At 47.4% G+C, this 23,104-nt stretch overlaps 1 protein-coding gene across 1 annotated transcript in view; it reads right to left on the bottom strand.

Annotated features, from left to right (window-relative positions):
- Nucleotides 1–261: 261 nt before the first annotated feature.
- bptf (bromodomain PHD finger transcription factor) overlaps nucleotides 262–23,104 on the bottom strand; it is a 33,059-nt gene continuing 10,216 nt past the window's right edge. The window contains 24 exon segments of the mRNA XM_034711399.1: nucleotides 262–442; nucleotides 533–1,071; nucleotides 2,745–2,970; nucleotides 4,187–4,269; nucleotides 4,353–6,731; nucleotides 8,313–8,497; nucleotides 8,583–8,688; nucleotides 8,955–9,082; nucleotides 9,990–10,248; nucleotides 11,311–11,431; nucleotides 11,518–11,668; nucleotides 13,209–13,337; nucleotides 13,453–13,577; nucleotides 13,861–15,226; nucleotides 16,527–16,901; nucleotides 16,981–17,116; nucleotides 17,214–17,343; nucleotides 17,439–17,570; nucleotides 17,663–18,015; nucleotides 18,232–18,317; nucleotides 18,409–18,519; nucleotides 18,522–18,602; nucleotides 21,305–21,484; nucleotides 21,673–21,837. Coding sequence (XP_034567290.1) covers nucleotides 262–442; nucleotides 533–1,071; nucleotides 2,745–2,970; nucleotides 4,187–4,269; nucleotides 4,353–6,731; nucleotides 8,313–8,497; nucleotides 8,583–8,688; nucleotides 8,955–9,082; nucleotides 9,990–10,248; nucleotides 11,311–11,431; nucleotides 11,518–11,668; nucleotides 13,209–13,337; nucleotides 13,453–13,577; nucleotides 13,861–15,226; nucleotides 16,527–16,901; nucleotides 16,981–17,116; nucleotides 17,214–17,343; nucleotides 17,439–17,570; nucleotides 17,663–18,015; nucleotides 18,232–18,317; nucleotides 18,409–18,519; nucleotides 18,522–18,602; nucleotides 21,305–21,484; nucleotides 21,673–21,837 — 7,727 coding nt within the window.

The raw sequence follows: 23,104 nt of genomic DNA, 5'->3' as shown, positions 1-23,104 counted from the left end.
TTCAGGTCAAACACTCAGAGGAGCATCACTAAAATCAAAGTTTGATCTCAGGTAATAAAAGTCACAGAGTCGGTCTTCCTTCTTTGTCACTAAAGATCGTTTTTCTTGTTCTTCAGATCTTGCAGAGATCTGGTCCCTCTGTCCCTCCAGGGTCTCAGTGAATCCTCCTGATACTTCTCTTTGTATTATTTGGATGAGTTGAGGATTAAATCTGATGAAGTTTAAACTGAAGTTAAAGAGTGATCATGTGTAAACAGGGACTTACTGTGACTCGTCGTACGGCGTCCTGCAGATGCAGTATAACTCCTGGTTGCTCGCCCCCTCCTGACCCTGTTTGCAGTCGTTGCACACGAAGTCCTCCAGCTTCTTCGCCTCCTTCTCCGTGATGCCGACACACACGCCGTGGAACCAGTTGGAGCACAGATCACACCCGATGTAGAACCTGAGGGAACACAGAGGACACAGACCGTCTTAATCTCTGTGACCCTGAAACCATCACAGAGGAGCGTCAGCTGGATCTGAGGGGACTTACTTGGACTCGTCGTAGGGGGTCTTGCAGACACAGTACAGCTTGCTGTCTTTCTTGTGGTCCTTTGAGGTAGAAGAGAGCTTCTTCTTCTTCTTCTTGTGTTTGGAGGAGTTTGAGTCTCGGTCCCTGTCTCTGTCCCGGTCCTTGTCTTTCTCTCTGTCCCTGTCCCGGTGTTTTTCCCTGTCCCGATGTCTGTCCCGCTCCCTCTCTCTCTCCCTCTCCCTCTCTCGCTCGCTGTCTCGATCTTTCTCTCTGTCCCGGTCTTTGTCTTTGTCTTTGTCCCGCTCCCTCTTCTTGTCCTTGTCGTGATGTCGGTCCCGGTCTCTGTCTCGGATTCTGTCCCGCTCCTCCTCTCTCTTTCGTTTGTGAGAGGAGGAAGGCGAGGGTGAGGTGTGGGTGCTGTGAGAGGAATGTGTGGCGTGGGGAGCGTGGGAGGAGTGGGCCGCGGCAGCCTTGACGGTTGCGGCGGCGGCCTGAGTGATGGCGGCTCGAGCTCTGTCCTTCTCCTTCTGCAGCCGGGCGATGTCCCGCCTCAGCTCCTCCTGAAAGACACCAAACAGGAAGTTCACATGGATCTGTGGACGTTCTGACTCTGGTCTTTATATTAGATCTGGTTTAAGGTCTGACTCTGGTCTTTATACTAGATCTGGTTTAAGGTCTGACTCTGGTCTTTATATAAAGATCTGGTTTAAGGTCTGACTCTGGTCTTTATATTAGATCTGGTTTAAGATCTGACTCTGGTCTTTATATTAGATCTGGTTTAAGATCTGACTCTGGTCTTTATACTAGATCTGGTTTAAGGTCTGACTCTGGTCTTTATATTAGATCTGGTTTAAGATCTGACTCTGGTCTTTATATTAGATCTGGTTTAAGGTCTGACCTGGACTTGATATAAAGATCTGGTTTAAGGTCTGACTCTGGTCTTTATATAAGATCTGGTTTAAGGTCTGACTCTCGTCTTTATATAAAGATCTGGTTTAAGGTCGGACTCTGGTCTTTATATAAGATCTGGTTTAAGGTCTGACTCTGGTCTTTATATTAGATCTGGTTTAAGGTCTGACCTGGACTTGATATAAAGATCTGGTTTAAGGTCGGACTCTGGTCTTTATATAAGATCTGGTTTAAGGTCTGACTCTGGTCTTTATATTAGATCTGGTTTAAGGTCTGACCTGGACTTGATATAAAGATCTGGTTTAAGGTCTGACCTGGACTTGATATAAAGATCTGGTTTAAGATCTGACTCTGGTCTTTATATAAGATCTGGTTTAAGGTCTGACCTGGACTTGATATAAAGATCTGGTTTAAGGTCTGACCTGGACTTGATATAAAGATCTGGTTTAAGGTCTGACTCTGGTCTTTATATTAGATCTGGTTTAAGGTCTGACTCTGGTCTTTATATTAGATCTGGTTTAAGGTCTGACTCTGGTCTTTATATTAGATCTGGTTTAAGGTCTGACTCTGGTCTATATATTAGATCTGGTTTAAGGTCTGACTCTGGTCTTTATATTAGATCTGGTTTAAGGTCTGACCTGGACTTCATATAAAGATCTGGTTTAAGGTCTGACCTGGACTTCATATAAAGATCTGGTTTAAGGTCTGACCTGGACTTGATACAAAGATCTGGTTTAAGGTCTGACCTGGACTTGATACAAAGATCTGGTTTAAGGTCTGACCTGGACTTGATATAAAGATCTGGTTTAAGGTCTGACCTGGACTTTATATAAAGATCTGGTTTAAGGTCTGACCTGGACTTTATATAAAGATCTGGTTTAAGGTCTGACCTGGACTTGATATAAAGATCTGGTTTAAGGTCTGACCTGGACTTGATATAAAGATCTGGTTTAAGATCTGACTCTGGTCTTCATATAAAGATCTGGTTTAAGCTCTGACCTGGACTTGGTATAAAGATCTGGTTTAAGGTCTGACCTGGACTTTATATAAAGATCTGGTTTAAGGTCTTACCTGGACTTGATATAAAGATCTGGTTTAAGGTCTGACCTGGACTTGATATAAAGATCTGGTTTAAGATCTGACTCTGGTCTTCATATAAAGATCTGGTTTAAGCTCTGACCTGGACTTGGTATAAAGATCTGGTTTAAGGTCTGACCTGGACTTGATATAAAGATCTGGTTTAAGGTCTGACCTGGACTTGATATAAAGATCTGGTTTAAGGTCTGACCTGGACTTTATACAAAAATCTGGTTTAAGGTCTGACCTGGACTTGCAGCTGCAGCTCCTTGTCCAGCAGCGCCCTCTTCTTCAGGATCTCGGCCTTCAGCTGCTCCTTGTGTTTGTACAGCAGCGCCGTCAGCTTGGTGGCGTTCTGCTTGGAGCGTTTCTGCTCCACCACCTCCTCCTTCTTCCTCTTCTTAGCCGCCTGCTTCTCGTCCTTCTCGATCTTGTCCAGGATGAACTTCATCACCTGGTTGCACACGATCATTCTGAGGAGGAAGAGAAGAGGTTCCAGAGACCTGAGTGGGATATGTTTATAATAAAAACAGAGTGTGCACTAACCCTGGAGTGAGCATACAGTCCACTTAAATTAATCATAGTAATCAAAATAATCAGAAAACATAATTTTGCATGATGTTTATTATGAAAATATGAATATTACACCAACAAGAAGAGTCCTCATGTCTTTTAAATTTGTGTCTGTCTCTTTAAGTGTCCCTTTGTCCATTAGTGGGACGTTTTGGGGGCACCTCCTCACGCAGGGTCCTCCCTGCATACTCTGTTATTCTGATTGAAGGTTATTAAATATGTTTTTTATTCTTTTTTCCTTTCTTATTTATTTTTCTTTTTTAACATTAACTTATTCATGTTATTTTCAGATTTTTTTTCTATTCTTTATTTATTTATTTTCTATTTTTAGATGTTGCTGTTTTTTGTGTTAATTTACTTATTTATCTTATTTTCATTGTTTATTTGTGTTTTCCTCTTCTCTATTTTTTTTATATTTTATGTTATTATTATTATTTTATATTAATTAATTAACTTTACTTAACTGCTAATTTATTTTATTTTCATTATAGTTTTCATTAATTAATTAATTAATCTTATTATATTCTTCTTAATTTAATTTCATTGTTGTTATTTATTTTTTTTACTCTCCTCTATTTATTTATTTTAAATTGTAGGTTATTATCATTATTATTGTTTTCAATTTATTAATTAATTAACTGCTAATTTATTTTATTTTCATTATTGTTTTCATTAATTAATTAATCTTATCTTCTTAATTGAATTTCATTGTTATTTATTTTTTACTCTATTCTATTTATTTTATATTGTAGGTTATTATCATTATTATTGTTTCTAATTAATTAATATATTAATTAATTAACTTAACTGCTAATTTATTTGATATTATTATTATTTTTTTCTCTATTTTCTATTATTATTTTATTATTTTGTCAGTAACTAACTTATTTACTTCTCCTTATCTTATTTTATTGTTATTTATTTTTTTACTCTCCTCTACTTATTTATTTTATATTGAAGGTTATAATCATTATTATTATTATCATTATCATTATTATTATTAATGAATTAATTAAGTCATCTTATTAAGTGAAGTGATTTGTATAGATCATAGCATTAAAGAGTAGTTTGAGGACGACGTCTCTCTAACACGTCTGTGATCTGTGGTTTCCAAACCTCTGGTTCTCCTCCCGCTCGGCTGCAGCCAGACTCTTCCTCTGCTTCAGCTGCTCGGCGCTCGAGTTCTGCTTCATCACGACCTGAAGAATCAAACTCAGATTAATATTCAGAAACGTCTGAGAACGCCGTCAGAAACAAACATCAGGAACACGACCGGTCTCACCGGTTTCTGGACCCCGTCCCCGGGACTGACGGTCTGCAGGGTCTGCTCTTTCTGTTCCCTTTTAGCCTCCAGGTGTTTCTTCTTCTTTGGTTTTGGTTGTTGTTGTTGCTGCTGCTGTTGTTGTTGTTGTTGTTGTTGTTGTTGCTGCTGTTGTTGCTGTTGTTGTTGTTGTATCCTCTGAAGCTGCTCCTGAACACTCGCCGGGGCCTGTATCGTCACCATGTTCTGGATCTGGTGGGTCTGGATCTGCCCCCCTGTCTGCTGGATCTGGATTGGCAGCTGCAGTTTGATCTGCTGGGGGATCGTGCCCCCCTGCTGCTGGGCCTGGGCCTGGATCTGGGCTTGGATCTGGGCTGCGACGTGGGGCGGGAGGGCTGACAGGAGCTGGACCGGCTGCTGGAGGCCGGGCACGGTGATGAGCTGGTGCCTGATGGGGGACTGGACCTGAAGCTGGGGCTGCCCTTGGACTTGAGTTTGGTTCTGAGGCTGGAACTGGACTTGAAGTTTAGCTTGGACTTGGGGTTGAGTTTGGACCTGAATCTGCTGTTGGACCTGGGCCTGCTGAGGGGACTGGACCTGAAACTGGGGCTGGGCTTGGACCTGGGGTTGCTGCGTGGCCTGAGTCTGTTGGTGAATCTGGCTCTGCTGCTGGAACTGGACCTGAACCTGGGGGTGGAGCTGGGTCTGGATCTGGGTCTGGAGCTGTGTTTGGGCCTGAGACTGAACATGAGGAGCTTGGACCTGTTGGACCTGTTGGACCTGTTGGACCTGTTGGACCTGTTGGACCTGAGGCTGGGGTTGAGTCTGGGTTTGAAAGGGGGCTTGTCCCTGTTGGTGGAACTGAGGTTGAACCCTGGACTGGAGCTGGGACTGTGCTGAGATCTGGACCTGGGCTAGGGTTTGGTTTTGTGAATGAAACTGGGCCTGAGGTTGATTCGGGGGAGCGGGCTGGACTTGGGCATGCTGCTGAGTCTGTGGTTCAAACTGGACTCGGACCTGGGGGTGGTTCTGGGCTTGTGCTTGGGGCTGAATCTGCTGGACTTGGCTGAAGGGCTGGACCTGAATCTGAGCACAGATCTGGTGTGGTTGGGTCTGGATTTGAGGCTGCGGGGGTCTCATTGTGGTGACGACAGACGAGACCGGTAATCCTTTCATGTGAACCTGGACCGCTGAGACCGGGATCTGTGAGACCTGCTGCACTGACACGACGCCCGGGTGCTGGACTTGGACTTGAGCTTGAGGCAGAGTGGTGACGGGGGAATGTGTGGAGAGCGATGCGGGGACGGGGAGAGGGACCTGGGTCGGAGTCTGAAGTGGAGCTGCGGCCTGCTGAGGCGGATTCTGAGCCTGAGGGGAGACTGAAGTCCAGACCTGGGGCTGAGCCGCCCGCTGCTCCATCAGAGCCGGCACTGACGGCCTCGTCGAGGTCGCCGTGACCGGCGTGACGACAGCGTTGGCCACAGCAGCGTGAAGGGGGACAGGAGCGGTGGTCTGAATTTGGGTGAGAGCTCTGCCGGGGGAGTGGACCGGCATCTGCGTGGACACCACAGCGATGACGGGAGCAGAGACCGGAGCGAGGGCCGGGGTCGGGACTTGGACCGGCGAGGGAAGGGAGGCAGAGACGGGCATCGGGGCTAAGTTAGGGGGGCCTGAGACCGGGGCGAGAGCGGGGATGGGGGCGGAGACGTGCATCTGGACTGGGGCCGACGTTAGAACGGGGGTGGTGTTGAACGTCTGGAGGTGGTGCAGGGGGGCAGCCGGTCTTGGGATCGGAAGCGACATTGTGGTTTGGGTCTGTGTGGGGTAGGACCCCGGGGTCTGGACCATGGCGGGGGCGGAGCTGAAAACAGGTCTTGCTACTGGAGGCTGCACGGATACAGACGCCAGCGTCGAAGATAAAACCTGCGTGGTGGGGCGGGGTGCAACGTGGGGTAGAGCAGGACCGGATAACGGGGGACCACCTGGACCTTGAGTCTGCATGGAGATCTGAGCAGCCGGGGTAAGAGGAGCGGGGACAGAATTGGGGGCGAGACCTGGCATGTGTGTCGGGGCGGGGATAGGAGCTGCCATTTGAGTCTGAGCCAGGGCTGAGGGAGTGGTCTGGACTTGTGCAAGGGGTCTGGCTTGAGCTGGTGACGACATCTGAGTGGGAGGGGTCTGAGCGAGTCCGGGTTTGGTCGGGGTGGCGGTGGTCGAAGCGGACGAGGATGGAAGCACGGGGGTGAAGAGGAAGCGCTGCACCTGGCCGTTCGGCATGGCGGCCTGCATGAGCTGCTGACCGGGACCGGGGATGACCGTGACACCCTGCGGGATGATCTGAAGCTGGCCCTGGGTCTGACCCTGACCCTGGATCACCACCGTCAGACCCGGGTTTCCACCCTGCAGGGTCACAGAGAGAAGGAGGATTAGCTTCATCACAGTGACGTCCTTTTAAACTTTTAATGCAGCGAGATTCAAAACAGAGAGAGAGGAACGTGTTGAAGGTTTCAGGAGAGGAAAGGATGCAAGTGTGGATTCAGAATCTTTTAAAGGTTCTTCAGAAGATCAGAAGAGTCCTAAAGATTCAAATGAATCTGGACTCTCCTTCAAACACAGATTTCTCTCTCTTTGTTTTCCTGCAGAGATTCTCAGGCCGGTCTATTTCTGCAGCTCACAGGTCGCTAAAAATAAACCTCACATAATGAAACTTCCTCTGCATGATGGAGCATGTTCTCCCACAGTCCAAAAACCTGACCCGGTCTCAGCACCCTCTCTACTTTTAAGAGTAGGCTTCAAACTTTCCTTTTTGATAAAGCTTATAGTTAGAGCTGGATCAGGCTTGGACCAGGTCTTAGTTATGCTGCTATAGGCTTAGACTGACACACTGGGATCCTGTCTTTCCCTCTCTCTCCTCTCTCTGCCTGTCTCTCACTTTAACTCTCCCTGTCCCATTAAAGTTACTAACCATAGACCTTTCTGGAGTCCCTGAGCTCCCTTGTCTTGTAGGTTCCTCTGGATCTCTGCTGGAGATTCCTTTTTTGGGGTCTGTCATTCATCCTTTCTTTCTTTCTTTCTTTACTTCTTTCTCTTTTATTCATTCTTTTGCTTTCTTTCTTTCTTATTTTCTTCTTTCATTCCCTTTTCCTTTCATTCTATCCTTCTTATTATCTGTCCTTATTTCCTTCTTTTTCTCCTTTATTTTACTCCTTTGTTTTTTTCTCTTTCTTTCTGTCCTTTCTTTTCTTTCTTGATTTCTTTACTTCTTTCTCCTCTTTTTTTCTTCTTTCTTACTCTTTTATTCCTTCCTTCTTTCTTTCTTGTATTCCTTTTTCCTTTAATTCCTTTCTCTCTTTTATTCCTTCCTTATTTCTTTCTCTCTTTCTTCTTCCCATGTTTCTTCATCCTTTATGTCTCCTTCTCTTATCCTGTCCTTTCCTTTCCTTCTATCCTTTCCTTCACCATTTCTTCTCCTCTTTTTCTTTCTTCTGGTCTCCCTCTCTTCTCTCTTTTCTTAGACCTTTCTGGAGTCCCTGAGCTCCCTTGTCTCATAGGTTCCTCTGGATCTCTGCTGCTGTGGACGTGGTCCAGACTCCAGCTGCTACAACTACTACTATCCGTCTCCCCACTATCATCTCTCTCTCTCTCTCTTCATCTCCCTCTATCCCTCTCTCCAACACGGTCTCAGATTCAGATGTGTGTCTAACATGAGTCTGGTCCTGCTGGAGGTTTCTGCCTGTTAAAGGAAGTTTGTCCTTGCCACTGTAACTTGCTAAATGCTGCAAAGTGCTCTGCTCATGGTGGATTAAGATGAGATCAGACTGAGTCCTGTCTGGAAGATGGGACTGGATCTGATCCGGTCTTGATGTTGGGTCTTTGTTAATAATAGAACATAGAGTATGGTCTAGACCTGCTCTGTTTGGAAAGAGTCTGAGGAGAATGTTTGTTGGGATCATATAAATATAGATTGATTTGAATCCTCACCTGAGCTCCCTGCGTGAGCTGCATGAGCTGAGCCATCGTGAGTTTAACCTGACCCTGTTGCGGTCTAGTGGCCGGAGGGGTGGCTGCAGGTGCGGCGGCTCTCTGAACTGCAGGTGTAGATCCAGCCACAGGTGTGGATCCAGGCTGAGCCGGACCCATGGAGGTCACCGGCTGCTGAGTCAGGCCTGCAGAGAGAGAAGACAGAGTAAGATCACCAGGTCAGGTATAGGCTCCGCTGAGTGCACAGACAAGATCAGGAGGATAGATCACCTTGTTGAGCCGGACCTCGGACCAGCGCGGGGCTCACGGAGGTAGACGGAGATGCGGTCTGGGTCATCGTCGTGCCAGGTTGTGTTTGGATTCCTGCTGCGATCGCCTGGAACAAAACGGTGAAAACGTCAGACCTCCTGCTTTATGTTTCTACTCCTGCAACACAGGACTTCCACTAGATCTGTGTCCGGTCCGGCACAGAGCAGGACCAGGGGACAGCTCAGGACTCCGACCTGCCGGATCAGAGACGCAGCCGGAACGCAACAGAGTGGATCCAGTGGAAGTTAACACATTAACTGGAATAGAAATCAGATCTGGTGCTGTGACGGATCAGATACGGATCTGTGAGTGAAACCTGTCGTGTTGTCGTACCTGCTGTGTGTTGGAGGTGGAGGCTCTGAGGTTGATGTTCCCCGTCGTGGGATGCAGTGTGCTGTACGTCCTCAGGTTTGCAGGAGGTCCGGAGGGGAATATACCCAAGACTTTCTGCTGGACTGGACCTGTTTGTGAGGACATTAAGGTCAGAGAGAGGCGAGTATGCAGAGGAAGCTGTGCACTGAAACATGCAGGGATGCGGCGAGGCGTGCTCAGTGAGCGTCTCTCTGAGAGAATCCACAAAGCAAAATAAAAACACACATGTGACGACAGCAACAACTCAGGAGAAGCCCAGATAATAAAAACATCATCGAAACACAGAAAACAACACGTGAAGCGACTCTGCGTCTCAGCTGCTGCATCCATTCGGTCACGGTGGAGCCAGAAACCAGCAGGAATGGATGACACGCGTACGTGCGGCCTACCTCCTTGAGTGGCGGGCATGTTGAGCGTGACAATCTTGCTGTTAGCGGGCAGGGGGAGTTTGGCGGCGATGACCTGACCGGCCACAGTCACTGGGCTGCCAGCGATCTGGAAGGTTTGCTCGGAGGGGGCGGAAGCTGCAAGACACAGCAGGCCACCGGCGGTCACGCACACACCCGGAGTAAGAGGACCGGGACAGGCGGAGTATGACCGTGGTGTCCACTCAGAGGTCTGAGTCAGCAGCTTGAACGACTCAGATTGATTGTGTACGTTCTGTTAAAGCTCTCAGCGGTCTTTAAAGGGTTAAAATAAGTTTATAATGGGGTTTAAAGAAGTGGACACCACGAGCCATACGTTGATTTATCTTTCCAATCACATGACGTGTGAAAATGAGACACGAGGAACAGGAAGAGGAGGATAAAGCCGATGAGGGAGGTCCAACATAAACGTCAACAAAGGGGAGAAATCAAAAAAGTGTTTTTCTTTTCTGCTTCTTTAAAGTCATATTTATAATATTTAATTCATCAGGAGGATGTCAGAGTCTTTGTTTCCTTCTGCGCTTACAGGAAAATAAAATCAGACGATGATGATTATCTGAGTCCTCCTTACCTGAGTTGTTGTCCTTGCCGCTCTGACCCTGTTTGACCCAGGAAGCGAACGACTGGTGGAAGTTTTTGTCTTGCTGGAAGGAGACCGGAGAGCCCAGTTTGGTGGCCAGGACCATCTTGGTTCCCGGTGTGACCTGGCCCGGCCTCTGGTTGGAGGACGCCAGGGTGCTGGGAGTGCTGGAAGAGGTGGAGCTGGTTGTTGTTGTTGTTGTGGTGAAAGAGGAGCCGGGCGTGCTCGGCCTCGGCTGCTCCAGACGTTTCTGTGGGGAACACATTTCAGATATGATGAGAGGAGGGTTTTTTGGGGGCCCTTGATTTTGAGGACAGAGCAGGAGACTGGGAGGAGAGAGAGAGGACTTTAATCTCTGTACATGGGGCGCATGATTTCAACGATGCATTAAACCAGCATCCTTTAAATAACACCCACAAACTTTAACTTAACAGTCTGATGCCTCGTCCATCAGGCTTTTGGTACCTGATGAGAGCTCACAGTTCGCTGAATGAATGCAGTTTTGTAAAACAAGGAAGTAAGGAGCCTCATGGCTTTTTCACACCGAGTCAGATGCATTTATTTTCCTGATCTTTGCAGCACGACACTTTAGTCAATCATCTCCTGCTAGCAAGACCAGAGCAAGGAGAGATTCCCCGTCTGATGAAGGAGCTGCAGAATCATCCCCATCGCTTCCAGGTGAGTTTGAGGCGTGTGTATCAACACTGGAACCACATATTCAAAGAGAGACCACCAATTTCTAAAGTGTGCACCCACACCTGGATCCGTGGATATTCAGACGAGATCAGAGCATCTCAGGCCGTTCTATTTCTGCAGCTCGCAGGTCGCTAAAAATAAACCTCACATAATGAAACTTCCTCTGCATGTTGTTTGAGAGAGGCTGCATGATGGTGCATGTTCTCCCACAGTCCAAAAACCCAACCTAGTCTCAGCACCCTCTCTACTTTTAAGAGTAGGCTTCAAACTTTCCTTTTTGATAAAGCTTATAGTTAGAGCTGGATCAGGCTTAGACCAGGTCTTAGTTATGCTGCTAAAGGCTTAGACTGACACACTGGGATCCTGTCTTTCCCTCTCTCTCACTTTAACTCTTCCTGTCCCATTAAAGTTACTAACCATAGACCTTTCTGGAGTTCTAGAACACTTCCAGCGCCCAAAATCTTAAGATAAAGCAGAATCTGTGAGTAGAAATAACACAGAGTATGCAGAGTTTAGTTTTCTCTCACATCTCTTCGGACTAACGGACTAGAATCGTGTTTGTTCCTGCTGTTGTTGGCCTTTTTTCTAACTTCATGAGACTCTTCTTGGTTCCTACCTGCTGTGCTGCCAGTCTGGCCTGCCTCAGCTGATTCTCCAGGTGAGCCTTGACGTCCTCGGCCGTCCTCAGGTTGCTGCTCTTGGAGGAGTCGATGCCCTGCGACTTGTCTCTCTCCAGTCTGTGAAACATGAGGAAATGTTAACTTAAAGAAAGTTTGTAACGCGAGTCCTCGCTCTGAACGTTGTGTTGGTGTCCATTTCTCACTTCTCTGCGAAGGCCCTGATCTCCCACAGCTCCAGCTCCTCCTCGGTCACCCACGACTCCACCGCCAGAGGTCCGGTCAGCTTGGCGGGCTCGTGCTTCTTTGGCCTTAAGGCACTGGAGCGGAGACCTTTCCTCTGAGGAGTCGGGGTCTCTACTCGTTGTAACACACAAACAAAAATCATCACTGAACGCAGCTCCTCCAGCGAAGCATCTCACTGACATGAGGAGCATTTCAACCAAGAGTCCCGGGGTCTTTAAGCCCCAAGAACTACTTTCCCCTGAACTAAAAGGTTCCTGTGCCCCCATTGTTTGCGTTTCAACGGGCTGAAGTCCAGGGAAGATTGTGCAAATCAGAAAAGTAAATGCACTACACCACCAGACCAGTAGAGGGCAGTAAAACAAAGAGGAATGCCATTCATCACAGATGACACCATAGAAGCAGACGGACAGGCAGGTATCATTCTGAGCAACACAACAGTTAGCCTGTTAGCATGAAGAGACTCAGCTGGTCTGTTTTAGATGGTGCTATATTTCATCACGGATGGATTCACTGAATCAACACGTGAGAGGAGATAAGCGTGAGTAGCAAAGACGTTTCAACACGGCTTTAAAATCCTTTTGAACTCAAAAAGCCGTGATCGCAGAGATCGACCGGTGTTTTGGTTTAAACGGCGACCCTGTTAACTGGAGACTCTCGGCCGGATGCATCTCTCATAAACGTCTTTAGACCATCATTAAATATCTGATGAGGATATTTTGAAATCTTAATAAAAACTAAACTAGTTTGCATTCCCAGGAACTCCCTCTGTGTTTCAACAGCTGTGTAAACTCCACAAACACTGACACGTTCAGCTGAAGGTCTCCAGTTTACAGGGTCACTTTTAAAAGCGGAACACCGGGAGGAGAGACGCATTCACGGTGGGCTGAGAGAAGACTACTGTTACAAGCTGCTAAATCAAGAGAATCACAGCTTCTTCTTTTGAAAAGTACACACACATACAAAAAAGATAGAACAAATAAAAACTAATGAAAGAAAAAGAAAAAAAAATGACTATGAATGGTTTTTGGAAAAATTTGACAAAAAAAATTGACAAAAAAAAAATTTTGACGAAAGAAAATCTGAACAAACAATTTAGAGAAAAAAGTTTGAAAAAAAAATGGACCAAAAAAATGTTGACAGATTTTTTTTTTGACCAAAAAAAATTTGACAAAAAAATTTTGGGCCAAAATTTTTTTTTGACAAAAATTTTTTTTTGACATTTTTTTGAAAAAGATAAAATTTGACAAAAAAGTTGACCCTGTCGAAAAATTCCTGAAACTTGAAATTCACTTGTAAAACCGGAACACCGGGAGGAGAAACGCGTTCACGGTGGGCTGAGAGAAGACTACTGAAAAGTACACACACATACAAAAAAGATAGAACAAATAAAAACTAATGAAAGAAAGAGAAATCAAGAGAATCACAGATGTGTGTGATGTTATTGTGGATGGAGGGAGGAAAAAAACACTGCGGTTAATCTACCAATCAGATACGTTCAGCATTGCAGGCCCCGTCCCCTGAAAGTCCTAGGACCTTTGAAAAGTACTACCCCCCTAGCAGGGGAGATTATCTACCCCTGAACTAAATTTAGACCCCCCGGTCCAAACACATGTAGTTCAGGGGTAAAGTTCCTCCTGTGCTGAGGCGTTACCTTTGGGAGTGTCTCTGTTCCCGATGGGACAGATGATCTTCCTGATGCAGTACTCGGAGCGGATGCCGTACGGCCCCACGTCTCGCCGCTTTATGATCTCTGTGGTGATGATGTCGGTGTCCGTGGTTTCTGTGGTGAACAAGTTTCAAAAAGCTTCACTTACATGGACTAAAAGCATCAAGACACAAGGCGTGAAAGTTGATGAGTTGTGCAGGTAAACATGAAGCGTGCAGCACTTGCTCACCTTTCCTAGTCGTCCCCACGGCAGCAGACGGCTTCACGGCCATGTCGTCCCACCTGAGGCAGGCCCACAGCAGCCTCAGCATCAGGCTGACCCCCGCCAGAGACCTCACCGTCTGCAGACGATACCTGAGCAGAGGAACAGCAGCGTAAGAAACTTTACCTACAATGTTTAAATTCTCTCAATGTGGTTTTTGGACTTTCTTGTCCAGCTGCACCTGTAGTTCCTACTTCCACACTTCCACCTTTCCTTCCTGAACTCTGGTTTTATGCAGGACTTTGCAGAACTAAAGGCACAAACGTCTCTTGATAATCAGAGCTGTGTCTCCTCCAGTAACTTTTGCGTTCATCAACAAAACTCTCTCAAATCAGCTTCAAACATTTCATTTTAAGCATCTCTAGAAGAACAAACCTCCACGTGATCCCAAAGGTGGGTCGAGGTGACGGGTAAGGCCAGATATCCAGGGCGGGTTTGGCGTTGTAGTTGAAGATGGGCACCTCTCTGATCCCCGACCTCCTGGCCAGCCTCTTCAGGTCGTCGTTGGGCAGGATGAAGATGCTCTTCTTGCTGCTCTTGGTGACGAACTTGCGGTAGGACGGGAGGGCCGTCCCTGATCGCGCCTTCTTGGACTTGGAGAACCTGAGGAGGCTGACCCGGTCTCTGGTGGAGTACTCCTTACTGATGGTCATGGAGCTGCTGGTTGAAGCTGTTTTGGGCTTCAGAGGGAGGGCTGCTCTGGAGGAGAGGGCGTTCGCTGCGTTGTTGGACTCTGCGGCGGGGACAGAAGTCTTCACGCCCTCGCCGCTGCTCTTCTCTGTGGCGTTGTTATTATTCAAACAGGAAGCCGGCTCTGTCCCTCTGCTCTTCACGGCTCCGTCCTCGCTCTTCTCGTCTCCTCTCTCCGTCACGTGGTTCTCTAACTTCGGGACTTTCATCGGAGGCTGATGACAGACGTCCGGCACGTTGTTCTGCGAGATGTTTCCGTTCATCAGAGACCTGACGGGCTCTTTCTGCGGCTCTTTGGCGTCCCCGTCTGAGTTGCTGACCCCGGCTTGCCCGTTCACCTGCAGCGGACTGCTCCTGCTCTTTTCAGCCTCCACGCTCTCTGAGCCCCCGATGTCGTCGTACGCACGCTTCTTGGCGTTCTCTCCAGCTCGAGACACTTCCTGTTTCTGTATCTCTTTGCTCTCGACGGCGTCCGACAGACTGTTCGCACTGAACTCAGCGCCTGCTGGAGTTCCTCCGTTCATCTCTTGGTGAGGTAACGCCTCCCCGTTCCCGGCGCTCCCCTCCGTCTGCTTGGCGTCCGAGTTGTCTGCTTTGATCTCCGTCTGCTCCGGCTCGAAGCTCAGGCGTTTCACCACGCCGTCCTTCACCTGAGCGCCGTCCACCTCCTCCTCCTCCTTCACACTGGGGCTGACAGCCGGCTGCGGTTTGCCGGACGTCCGCTCTTCAGTCTTCACTCCAGGAGGAGGAGGAGGCTTCGCTGCGGTCGTTTTGGCCTGCAGGAGCGCCGCCTGTCTCATCTTCTCCAGCCTCTGCTTCTCCTCCAGAGTGAACTGTTTCACCCGCCGCTCCAGAAGCCCGTCCAGACGAGACGGCTTCACCTTCTTCTTGTACGCCGTCCGCAGCTGGAAGCCCTCGCTGACGTTCACGACATCGTAGTACGGCTTCGGAGCGGCGTCCTCCTCCTTCTTGGGCGGCTCCACTTTCAGGACTGGTTCTTCCTTTGCAGGCTGTGCTGGTGACGAGGAACGCTCCGGGTTCTCAGATTGATCTAAAACAAAGAGACGGAGGAAAGAGGGAACATGTATTTAATAAAAGAGAGAACAATCAGGCTCGCTGCTCTCAAATCTAAGACCTTTTAAAGACAACTTTTGCACAGAGGATCAATCACATGTTCAGGATATCAAACCATATCTCCAAAGTTTGAAAGCTTTACTTGCACATCTTGCAAATCGCCTCATAATCATTGTTTGCCCCACTCAAACGTTCCCCAAGTTTCCTCAATCATGCATCCTCTCTTTCTCTTTTCTGTTTGTGGTTTGTGGTTGAAAGTCTTAACCCTAACTTCCCGGTGCAGATAAAACATTCAGACACGGCTCTGAAATTAAAGATTCAACTCTCTGTGAGACTTTTAACATCAGACTTCAGTCAGATCCGTGTCCAGTCCAGCTACGGAGCAGGACCGCCAGACAGCTGGAGTCATGTGACCGAGGTTTCCCCCCTCCTCTCCTCATCCATGTTGTCTTTCTGGTCCTCTGAAAACCTCTGACCTGTTGACTCCAGGCCTGGCTCCGCTCATCATGACTTTGGTTTGTTGTTGTAGTTAAGTGAAATACGATCTGGTGATAACACAGAGTGTTTGATTCTGAAAATTAACCGGATGTTTTCATTTTGTTTTGGTGAAACCTGACTTCCTGTCCCGCTCCATCTGCTCTGTTGAGATTGATTGGCACAAATGGAAGTCTTGCGTCTGTGCTGGATCAGAGACGCAGCCGGGACACAACGGAGCGGATCCAGTGGAAGTTAACACATTGACTAGAATAGAAACCTATCAGATCTGAGACGGTGGAATTTGGCCGTTAGTTGTTTACATACTTGCCTAGAATCTGTCTCCCTGTAAAGGCTCAGCATTCGTTGAACTAAAGAAGCGGACATCAACGCCAGCATCTGCTGTGGTGGTCTCAGACGGTGACCAAGTATCTCGTCTGAGATTCTGTTAAATGTAAAAACTGCTAAATCAGAGCCTCTAGTTTTGTCTCGGGTGTTTCAGGACCGTCCAGGTGACCTGACCTGCTCCACCTTATGTGTTTGGAAACGGCGTCCTGTAATAGATTTAGCATTTCAGTGCTTTCTCCAAACTAAACTTCCAATCAAATTCTTTCATCACCGACAGACAGGACTCAGTTTCTTTGTCGCTGCAGAAGTAAGACGCCCTCGTTGCTGCCGCCATATTTGTTTTGCAGATACAACACGTAACCTGAGGTTAACCCTGCGCAGGTTTCTTCAATTGAGCGGATCCAGCGGAAGTTAACACATTGACTAGAATAGAAACCTTCAGTCTGCACGTTTACCTTTCTCTTCACTTGGAGCTGAGTTTTCTTTGCAGGTTTCGACCTCCATTTCTTTACCTTCCCTCTTCTCCTCCTCTGTGAAGATCTGAGGTTTCTCCTCCTCTGATTGAGCGCTCTGAGGTTTCTCCTCTTCTGTGGAGGTCTGAGGTTTCTCCTCCTCTGTGGAGGTCTGAGGTTTGTCCTCCTCTGATGGAGCACTCTGAGGTTTCTCCTCCTCTGTGGAGGTCTGAGGTTTGTCCTCCTCTGATGGAGCGCTCTGAGGTTTGTCCTCCTCTGAGTCAGCTGTTGACTCTTGAGTCACCTCTTTCTCTGTTTCTGCAGAACTGTCCTTCTTATTTCTGGAAGCTTCTTCTGTTTCCTTTCTTAATCTAGCTGCTGTGAAGAAAGAGGAGGAACATCATGATATGAAGCTTCAGAAGCAGGAGGACACACATTAACTGTGTTGAGTTCTTACCCTCGAGTTCTTTGCGGTAGTTCACGTTCGTATTCCCGGGGAGCTTCGGAACGAAACGCGGCACGTGAGTCTTACTGACCCAGCTCCAGCCGCCGTACCCGGTCACCCTGTACTCCTCGCCCTTCTGCTTCCAGACCTGCAGGGACACACAAGAGGGGAGATCCCTGACTGAGCCCTGATGTTTTACCTGTGAGAGCATGGTGTGTGTGGAGACAGAGAAGCTGCAGTCTCACCTGGTGCTTGATGGGGATGGTGTACTTCACCCACGTGGCCTGCTGCAGCGTCTCCTCGTCCTCCAGTTTCTTCTCTCTCTTCTTCACCTTCTCCTTCTCCTCGCGCTCCATGGAGGTCATCCGATGGAGCCTGAATGAAGAGAGTTGTTATTAAGTCTGCTGCAGATCCTGATGCATCTTTTTGGGATGCACACTTCATCTGCAGCTGGGTGTGTTTTTGTGTACCTGGTGTGTCCGAGGGAGTCCTTCCACACGGGCAGCATGACCACAGGTTTGATGGCACACTCCAGGATGGCTAAGGCTAAAGCGAACTCTCTGGCTTTGCTGCACATCTGCACCGCTTTGTTCCAGTTAGTCCTGGAAAAGAAAAGACGACATAACCGAGCATGAAGCTGCATCTTCAAATCAGCGTCATGAAAACATGCAAAGATTAAGAGGAGGAGTCGAACCTGTGGGAGGCCCAGTTTGGGTGCATGAAGGGTCCGGGGATGTTGGTCTCCAGCTGGATGATGGTGAGCCGCAGCGTGGACACGGTGAGACTCCGGGAGCCGTAGATGGAGCCGTTCCACTTGAACTCGGCGGCGGTGGTCAGGCTGAACTTGTGGGAGAGGTGGCGTCTCTTGTCGTGGTCCTCTCGGTGCTGGTGCTTGTTCAGGGCCAGGACGTTGGTGCTGAACTGGTTGTGGTAGACTCTGTACTTGCCCTCCTGACCCAGTTTGAAGAGGTTGTTCAGGTTCACCGCCAGGTCCCTTTTGATGAAGCTGAGGCGGGTAGCGTCGGCGTCGGAGGGTAAGGGGGAGGACTGAAACAGGAAGGAGGACGGGACAATCAGAGACTTTAATACGAGAGATGTGGACACTACAAGAAAACATGAGTGAGATTAAATTTAAGAGACTTTAATTGACTTTAAATCAGAAAGAGTCGACTTCCTGCCTCTGTTTCATTATAAAAACAACATTTAAAGGATTCAATTAAATAAAAACAGGATTAAAGAAGCTGTGGATTCACATCTCTCTACCTCTTTGCTTCCTCTTGGTGTTTGGTGATTGGATTCTTGTCCCGCTGCTCCTCCTCTGTCGTCCTTCATCCGTTCATTATACTCATCTGTCGTTCAGAAAGAAAACCACACTCTCATGAATATCTAATAAAAGACAGAATAACAGACAAAGAAGATGTTTTCTCCACTGGTGTGTACCTGTCCCGTCCTGGCTGGTGAAAGAGGACCGAGAGGACGGATCGTGGAGCTCCGGGTGCTCCGCTTTCAAGTCGCTCGCAGATCCAGAGACCTGACTGCCACCGCCGCCGCCGGCTGAGACGGTTGATGCTGCGGCTGATTGGATGTTTGCGGCTGCTTGTTTTCACTGCTGGATTCTGCTTTTACATCCTCACCTGGAAAAAGAAATCAAGAATGAGACAGGAGTGGAACAAACACCATGAGGAGGACTGACGGACAATTATTATTTAATCTGGAATGATGTAAAACAACTTCATACAGCTCCTTGATGCCTGAAACTATTCTTTCCACAATATTCCAGCCCTGAGGAATTCCCTTTTTTTAAGCAGCATCACTAGCAGGATCATTTTATTTATATTTTCTGTTTTTATATTTTTTTTGATTGTTGTATTTTCCTCATATTTCTCTTTTAGTTTCTTTCTTATTTATAAAGCACTTTGATACCCTGTGGTAGGGGTCTGGCTGTGGAGGTCTGCAGAGGTAGGGGTTTGGCTGTGGATGTCTGCAGAGGTAGGGGTTTGGCTGTGGAGGTCTGCAGAGGTAGGGGTTTGACTGTGGATGTCTGCAGAGGTAGGGGTCTGACTGTGGATGTCTGCAGAGGTAGGGGTCTGACTGTGGATGTCTGCAGAGGTAGGGGTCTGACTGTGGATGTCTGCAGAGGTAGGGGTCTGACTGTGGAGGTCTGCAGAGATAGGGGTCTGACTGTGGAGGTCTGCAGAGATAGGGGTTTGACTGTGGATGTCTGCAGAGGTAGGGGTCTGACTGTGGAGGTCTGCAGAGGTAGGGGTTTGGCTGTGGATGTCTGCAGAGGTAGGGGTCTGACTGTGGATGTCTGCAGAGGTAGGGGTCTGACTGTGGAGGTCTGCAGAGGTAGGGGTCTAACTGTGGATGTCTGCAGAGGTAGGGGTCTGACTGTGGATGTCTGCAGAGGTAGGGGTTTGGCTGTGGAGGTCTGCAGAGGTAGGGGTCTGACTGTGGAGGTCTGCAGAGGTAGGGGTCTGACTGTGGACATCTGAAGAGGTAGGGGTCTGACAGTGGACATCTGAAGAGGTAGGGTTCTGACTGTGGAGGTCTGCAGAGGTAGGGGTTTGACTGTGGAGGTCTGCAGAGGTAGGGGTCTAACTGTGGATGTCTGCAGAGGTAGGGGTCTGACTGTGGATGTCTGCAGAGGTAGGGGTTTGGCTGTGGAGGTCTGCAGAGGTAGGGGTCAGACTGTGGAGGTCTGCAGAGGTAGGGGTTTGACTGTGGATGTCTGCAGAGGTAGGGGTCAGACTGTGGAGGTCTGCAGAGGTAGGGGTTTGACTGTGGATGTCTGCAGAGGTAGGGGTCAGACTGTGGAGGTCTGCAGAGGTAGGGGTCAGACTGTGGAGGTCTGCAGAGGTAGGGGTTTGACTGTGGAGGTCTGCAGAGGTAGGGGTCAGACTGTGGAGGTCTGCAGAGGTAGGGGTCAGACTGTGGAGGTCTGCAGAGGTAGGGGTCTAACTGTGGATGTCTGCAGAGGTAGGGGTCTGACTGTGGATGTCTGCAGAGGTAGGGGTTTGGCTGTGGAGGTCTGCAGAGGTAGGGGTCAGACTGTGGAGGTCTGCAGAGGTAGGGGTCTGACTGTGGAGGTCTGCAGAGATAGGGGTTTGACTGTGGAGGTCTGCAGAGGTAGGGGTCAGACTGTGGAGGTCTGCAGAGGTAGGGGTTTGACTGTGGATGTCTGCAGAGGTAGGGGTCTGACTGTGGAGATCTGCAGAGGTAGGGGTTTGACTGTGGAGGTCTGCAGAGGTAGGGGTTTGACTGTGGAGGTCTGCAGAGGTAGGGGTTTGACTGTGGATGTCTGATTCTAGACTGTCTTGTAGAAATACTGGAAGTTCATCGCAACAAAAATGGAGCCAAGCCAGAGCTCACTGAGGAAACACCGGGTCTGTAAACACGTCTGCAGACGAGCCACAAACAGCAGCTCAGCGTATTAATCCAGACTCAACTCGGCCGGTCGTTTTATTCTCTGCACGCCCCGATAAAGACAGCCGCTCTGTCTCTGGGAAGAAAGGAGAGCCCTGCTCTTTGTTGAGGAGGTAGCAGGTGGGGCTGCCAGGCTGAGACTCTTTTGTCTGAACAACAGGAACCCGACCAAATGCCCACAAAACGGAGTGAGAGAAAGGAGCTGGCTGTGACAGACGAGGCGAGCTCGCCGCCGCTGCCAGGGACGCCGGCTAACGCCGAGCCAAAAGCGTGCTTTTTTATGACTAGGAGACGAAGAGGAGCGTTTAAGCTTCCAGAGCAGGTGCTGAGGGAAGAAAACAACCTGCTACCATCCAATCAGGTGGCTGGAGACGCAAGAGACGTGCTAGCTTTGAACGCTGCTCAGAGGAATGATTTTAATGTCCAGATACAAACACACAGAGCTCAGTGAGGATCACATGCTGCAGGGAGAGACCAGCTCTCTGTTTGAAGCCGTGTAACACACGAGGAGGGGGAGCACAAGAGTTGCATAAGCCAGCGCCGAGCCAACACAACAAACGTTTGAAAGCTGAGTGTCCTACAGAGATGTTTGGAAACTCTGAGCCCTGGAACAGCTCCAAATTTAGCCACAGACAGATTACACACGTCTGACTTTGAAACCTTGAAATTCAAAACTTTTCAAGAATTCACCTGAAGCTTGATTTCATTTCTGTCTCTCAAAAGAAAAGGAAGTCTAGGCAGGAAAATAACAAAGGTGCAGGGACAGGAAATAAGAAAGCGTCCTCCTTTAAATGAAACATGGAGGGTAACGTCAGCCACAGGACAAGCAGACAGATGAGGATGGACGTGCAGCCCAGCAAGCAGCAGGCATGGAGTGGAGGATGAGGTCATGGACTTGTTCTTCAAGTACCTGTCCTCTCCTGCCCCGCCAACACAGGGGACCGCGAGCTCTCTGGGGTCTTAGACCGAGCAGGCTGCGCGTCCTTGTTAGCTTGGAGGCTCTCCGTGGGAGGCGAGACCGCGTCCGGGGTCGACTTAGCGTTAGGATGAGACGCCGAGCTCTCGTCTGCTGCAGGCGGAGCTGCGGCTGCTGACACACACACACACACACACACACACACACACACACAGAGGGTACACGGCAGCAGCAGAGCGGACATGTTTATCAGAGTTACAGGATCAGGTCTTCACTCAGCTGCAGGACTTTCATGAGGTAGAGGTAAGAGGTGAGGTAGGATCTAAAGGAAGCTGGAGCATGTTAGTGAAGTTGATGTTTACCTTGAGAGTTGGCATCATTTGTAGGCGGAGCGTCTCGGTGTTGGAGCGCCGTAGTGTCCACGTCCGTCCTGACGGAGCTAACCTCCGCTTCTCGCTTCGACTCCTCGGCTCGCCTCTTCGCCTCCTGAGACTCCCGCCGGATCTTCAATCGCTCCGTGACCACTTCTGCAAACAGAACGACACAAAGGTCGAATAAAAAGTGTTAAAGCTTTGAGTTTAAGAGAGAGGATTCAAAGTGAGGACGTCACAGAGGTTAGAAGAGAAAAGTCAAGTTTGTTTTTTATCCAGAAGTCATTAAATAAAGCTTTATGGTTTGATTTATTAAGGATCTTTACAGAGATTGAAAAAAAAGGAAAAAAAGGAATAAAATAATGTTAAAACATGCCACATATTTTAAAAAATAACACGGGTTATAAAGAACACAACAATAAAATATACATAATTATAATAAGTTCAAACATCAAAATAAAAATACTAAGAATAAATATATTTAGAACAGATAAATAAAAAAGGTTAGGAATAAAATTTAAAGATAAAAGAAATGCACTAAAAATATGAATAAAACTGAGTTGACAAATATTTTTAAAAAATGTTAAAAATAGTTAAAATAAAATGAAAACAACATTATATATAATATATATATAATAATACATTTAATATATCAATATGAAACATTAAAGTCAAATAAATGTGCCAGAAATATTAATAAAACAGAGTTAACAAATAATAAAAAAAAGTTTAAAATAAAACATTAAATATAATATATAGTAATAATAAATAAATATATCAATAAAAATGAGTAAAACATTTTTAAAATAGTTAAATTAAAAATGAAAACAACATTAAATATAATACATACTAATAAATAATATACACTGTATAAATATAAAACATTAAGTAATATAAATGCACCTAAAATATCAATAAAACAGAGTTAAATGTTAAAAAAAGTAAAAAATAAAATAACATTTAATATCATATGTTATAATGTTAATAATTTAAATTATATGTCAATGTAAAACATTTAAGTAATACAAATAAAGTGGCATACATAGTGACTAAATCTCCTGTAAATCAAGTTATTGTTTATGTTCCATAAAATATTTTTAAGAGTCACAAAATGATAAAAATCAGCCTCTTCTTTTATTCCTTTTGCTTCCTGAAATATAACGGCCCTGTCTGAGGGTGAAGGTGGTTTTCAGATGTGAGCACATGTTAGAGTCCATAACTCAAAAGCAGCTCCCTCCATCCTCTCAGATCAGAGCGGCCCGACCCCTCCAGAGGAACCTGGTTCATAACGTCCGTTTCACGGGGACAGACGTGTCAGAGGACAGAGAGGGAGGAGGAACTGTGCTGCAGCAGCAAATACACCAACAGCAGATCATAAATCACACACACACACACACACACACACACACACACACACACACAC

The sequence above is a fragment of the Notolabrus celidotus genome, chromosome 20 (assembly GCF_009762535.1).
Source record: "Notolabrus celidotus isolate fNotCel1 chromosome 20, fNotCel1.pri, whole genome shotgun sequence".
NCBI lineage: Eukaryota > Metazoa > Chordata > Actinopteri > Labriformes > Labridae > Notolabrus > Notolabrus celidotus.
Note: the sequence above shows the minus strand (reverse complement) of the source record. Positions and strands in the feature narration are given on the sequence as shown.